A 4,732-nucleotide genomic window follows, 5' to 3' on the forward strand; every position below is an offset into this window, starting at 1 on the left:
AAGTTTTTCATTTAAGTGATCATCGCCTTTCAAACGAAAACAGACCAGACCGAGCTGAAATAAAATACACGTACAGCTTTATAAATACAAGTATCGTTAGATTAATTTTGTAAAACCTCGGTGTACGTTTCCTTTCCGCTTGATTTTGTGCAGTTAATAAATCATTTGTGACAGATGTGTAACATCGAAGGACACTATTATTATGTAGTAGCTGTTTCAGTATGAGTTTTATTATTATGAATGAACTTTTTAACATTTTCTGCGACCTTTTCATTCCAAAGACAATAAAAAGTAATTAACGTATTTCAAGTATCCGAACGTAGTAGATACACTTATTATATGAAACACATTAAAATTCCTAGAAGTTAATTTTAAATATTCATTTGAAAATTCATTCTTAATTTTTTCCCTTCTATAAATTACCTCAAATTAATGAGAAAATTATTTTTGTTACTGCTGTCATACAATTAAATTCTAATGCGTAAAAATTATCTCTTTGAAACAATGTGCGATATTTTTTATTTCAGTTCGACTTATTTAAAAAAGTAATTATTGCGTGTTAAAAAAAGTTTAATTTAGATCTGTAATAATGTTCTGCAAAGAAGATATNTACAATTAAATTCTAATGCGTAAAAATTATCTCTTTGAAACAATGTGCGATATTTTTTATTTCAGTTCGACTTATTTAAAAAAGTAATTATTGCGTGTTAAAAAAAGTTTAATTTAGATCTGTAATAATGTTCTGCAAAGAAGATATCTTGCAAACTTACCTGGCCATCGCAAAAACAAATACTTTAAGTTTATAAAAATAGAACAGGTCAATTTATTTTATTTGGAACAGTTCGATCTATTTGAACGAAATCAGATTTACGAAGAAGGTGGGCTAAAATAGAATCCAAAGGACTGTTATAGTACAACTTCTTGCCACACAATCTGTGGCTGGCTTTTTAAAATTGCCCTGCGTAACTTAAGATGCAGCTAGGTATTAATTTGTATAGAAAACTGAATTTTTGTGCAAGTTGTGGTTGAAAGTAGTAGTAGATCAGGAAATTCAAAAGAAAATAAATGTTTTTTTTTCGATTTTGCTCAAGGTGTATTTTTAAAGAAAAGGTGATTGAAACCCAAACATTTCCCATTTTCTACAGTGCCGTGACCCGCTACAATTTCTTTATAAAGAAAACAGTGAAGGAATTCAATAGAACAGGAATAACAAATCAATAATATTTGATACTTCTTTGCCTTTTACTAAAACATTTATTTCGGCTTGTTGTCCTGTTTAGCACTCGACGAATGACTGCCATCATTTCCTGATCCTGATTGGTCCAAATGAGGAACACTAAAAACAAAATCGTTTCAACTTGACCCTTTTTACACCGAAACTCGTTTTACCCTTCTTCTTCAGTCCCTCTAATTAAATAGGCTAATGGCCAACTTATCCTAGATGAACTCCTACAATTAAAATAAACAAAAAAATTGTAAATAGTTTTTAGGATTATAAGCAGATACTGTGTTACCTAAAATTAAAGTAAAAGTTATGCGATTTTTATTTTACTTACCGCAATGGTTGCATTGGGTTATTTTCAGAACCTGTTATTGCATGGGGCTTTCTTCCAACTGAAGGGTTGTAAAATTTAGAATCGCTGACCATGCGCACAAAAGAAGAACGCATAAAAGCAGAACGTTTTCGCCTTCTACCGTCAGAAATTTCCTAAAATGTGTAATGGAATAATAGAACAAGAAAAACCTGATCGTTTGAACTTGTCGGATAATTTTTAATCCATTTTAAAAAGAAAATAGTATATTAGTATACAGGTAGTTACCTCTTCATTTTCTTTAGCTTCCAATAAACTAGAAGCAAATTCTTTTATAATTTCCCATGCGTACTCTGAAAGAGATTAAATTAAGATCTTCAAATTTATTGGCTAATAAATTTCATCGTTTATGAATTTATAAAACCGTTACGACTTTCCAACACATTTACCAAACTTCAATTAATAAACAGAAAATACGTTAGTTAATATACGGTACGCTCGATTAAGGAATGTGCATCATTGAGATTATTACAGTTGTTTGAAGTGAAACTTCTTTACGCACGGTAGGTTAAGTTCGTTTCATGCGAGTTGCTATGTAACGAAATCGTGCAACGGATGTCCTCGCTCTACTCGGTCACGTAGTGGAGTTCGTAGTGGGGATCGCTTGAGCCGTGAGTGCGCTTAAATGCAACGTTCGTTACAGGCAACTCCGGCATGTATAGTGTAAAATTTAAATTCATAGTGTACAAATAATACCACTAAACCAATTTCTTAACCCCTATCCCGGTATGTTTGTGTGTTTGAAGAAGTTTCACTTCAGTAGCGTGTTGTATAATTGCACGTTGTAATTTTTTTTAAACGGTTGTGTATTCGAAAAAATTAAAATGTTACGAAACTTTATACATTATTTAATCAAAAATTTCTTTTTGAACTTGTACTCTTTTTGATACGTTTAGAGTAATACTTTAGTAAGAGACGGAAGTTTCGCGTAAAACATGAACCTTCAACGGAAGTTAGGTAATAGTCATGTAACAAACTGTTAAAGGCTTTCGCGGCCGGTTGGTGAATTGATGTTGTCGTGACTGGGGTCTAAAGGTCGTCTTCGGTTGGATATTCGAGTTTACATCCAGCATTACGGCCCCTAGACCCGAATCAGCGCGGTCTATAGAAATAGGGTATACGTATTTTTAATAGGCTCATTTCCCGCCCGGTAATATCGAGAAATTGACAACAAGGTTTAATTGAATATCATTAGAAGTGGAGCACATAAAAAACTTATTTTTTACCAATATCTTCATCAGTTGCATTTGGTGCCGTAACACAAAATCTGATGACATATTTGTGGCGAACCAACGCTGGGACCATATGAAGTTTTCCCGAAGCGTTTATATTGCTAAGAAGTTTTTCATTTAAGTGATCATCGCCTTTCAAACGAAAACAGACCAGACCGAGCTGAAATAAAATACACGTACAGCTTTATAAATACAAGTATCTAAATCTATTTTTCAAAATTGCGAAAACACATTGACTTAATATAAATTACAATATTGTTATTACAATTTGTCTGAAAATTATTCACTCTTGTTTGATTTTTCGGATTTGCCTACCAAAAAAAGGAGAAAAGGAAAAACGCAGTCTTTATTTCTCTTACCTTAACATCATTACAAATTTCGAACCGCTTATCGTGCTTAACCATATGTTCGAACTTTTTGGCCAAGCGAATATGGTGTCGAATGTAATTTCTCAGACCAGATAAACCACAGCATCTCATAACGAACCAAAGTTTCAATGAGCGAAATCGTCTACTGAGGGGAATCCCCCAGTGTCGATGATCGATTGCAGCATCACTGTAACCGTGTTGTAAATACAAAGGGTCGACTATGAAGGCCGAAGTAAGTCGATTTCTGTCTTTAACCCACATGGTAGAACAATCAAAAGCTACCGTCAACCACTTGTTGGGGTTTGTATTAAAAGAATCGGCATATTCGACTCCTAGATGACAATAAAGTTAGGAAATAGAAAAAGAATCTGTACTTAGAAAGATTGACCAGTAGGTACCTTTAAGAAAACGCCTGAGTTCTGGGCAGATAAATGAATTTCCTGCGTAAGCCGCATCGACATGGAGCCACACTGAGGGGAATTTTTTGCAAACGGGTCCTATTTCAGAAAGATTATCGAACGAACAACAAGATGTTGTTCCAAGAGTGGTTGAAACGAAAAAAGGTACCAAACCCATTGTTTTGTCTTCTTCCATTGCCTTAAGCACAGTGAAAACATTGAAAACTGATAAAAATCTCTAACCCAAAACATTTCTAGCGTACCATTTGCAAAGTTTGTCCCCTAAGCGACGATTTTTCATCGGGCTCCAAAATTCTCAGTTTTACAAAACATAACATTGCAGCTTTTTCAACACAAGAGTGAGCTTCTGTTGAACAGTAAGCCATCAATTTGGACAGTAGTGTCCCCTCTTCTACAAGGGGGTGCCGCTGTTTCAAGCGTTTTATAGCATGGGTCCTTGCTGCTAACATACATACGAATACACAATCACTGGCGGAACCCTTAAATAAGAGACAACTTAATTTTTACAATCAAAACCTTGCTTTCTTTTCATGGTTTACCTGCATAACACCTCCACCCTTACTGTCTTCACTCAATGTTAAAAATTCGTCCGGTAAACCTATTGCCTTTCCTAAAATTAAAGCGTTCCAAAAATGAGCATAAACTTATTAAAATGTATTGAAGCTCTTTCTTTTTGTAAATCTTACCAAACCAGTCAAGGACAATTTTTTCCAGTTCGGTACAGGCAGGACTTGCGGCCTAAAAGAAATACATACACATAAAAAATTAGTAAGGTAGCAAAAAAAACTTAGCAACAAATTTCTAAAAACAAATGTATACAGCTTAAAAAGCGATTTATTTACCCAGGTAAATCCCATACAAGNTATGAAGGTTAGACAAAAGGACAGATTTCTGACATTTCCAATATTTTCCTTTTGATGCAATTGACATCATTTTTAAAATGACGGAACATTCATACACAAGAATGCACGATTTGATAGTCGGTACACCTAATAATCAACGTAAGGTCAATAGGCATAGGCAGGCGTGGGTGAACTTCGAATTCTACTAGTTGCAAGTCACTGAACTAAAACGCTATAATCCTTTTTTGGGAGTTTCTACATTTAGACACTATGACTAAA

General features: G+C 34.1%; 1 protein-coding gene across 1 annotated transcript; it reads right to left on the minus strand.

The window, feature by feature from the left end:
* Window positions 1-1,068: 1,068 nt before the first annotated feature.
* Window positions 1,069-4,468, minus strand: LOC108741935 (tyrosine decarboxylase-like). The gene is made up of 11 exons (XM_025979641.1): window positions 4,454-4,468; window positions 4,298-4,349; window positions 4,151-4,221; window positions 3,854-4,090; window positions 3,591-3,789; window positions 3,184-3,524; window positions 2,819-2,984; window positions 1,821-1,885; window positions 1,557-1,708; window positions 1,390-1,449; window positions 1,069-1,336 (listed from the first exon to the last, which is right to left on the minus strand). The coding sequence occupies exons 1-11, from the start codon at window positions 4,466-4,468 to the stop codon at window positions 1,255-1,257; spliced, it is 1,440 nt and encodes a 479-aa protein (XP_025835426.1). The 3' UTR covers window positions 1,069-1,254.
* Between the last annotated feature and the right edge of the window lie 264 nt (window positions 4,469-4,732).

The sequence above is a fragment of the Agrilus planipennis genome, unplaced genomic scaffold, assembly GCF_000699045.2.
Source record: "Agrilus planipennis isolate EAB-ADULT unplaced genomic scaffold, Apla_2.0 scaffold1647, whole genome shotgun sequence".
In the NCBI taxonomy this organism is placed as follows: Eukaryota; Metazoa; Arthropoda; class Insecta; order Coleoptera; family Buprestidae; genus Agrilus; species Agrilus planipennis.

What these genes read in the sequence shown, in the direction of transcription:
- LOC108741935 (XM_025979641.1), bottom strand. An exon ending in AACCCAATGCAACCATTGCG is followed by an intron (nt 1,450 to 1,556) that starts GTAAGTAAAATA and finishes TTTTAATTGTAG; the next exon opens with GAGTTCATCTAGGATAAGTT. An exon ending in AGAGGGACTGAAGAAGAAGG is followed by an intron (nt 1,337 to 1,389) that starts GTAAAACGAGTT and finishes TTTTGTTTTTAG; the next exon opens with TGTTCCTCATTTGGACCAAT.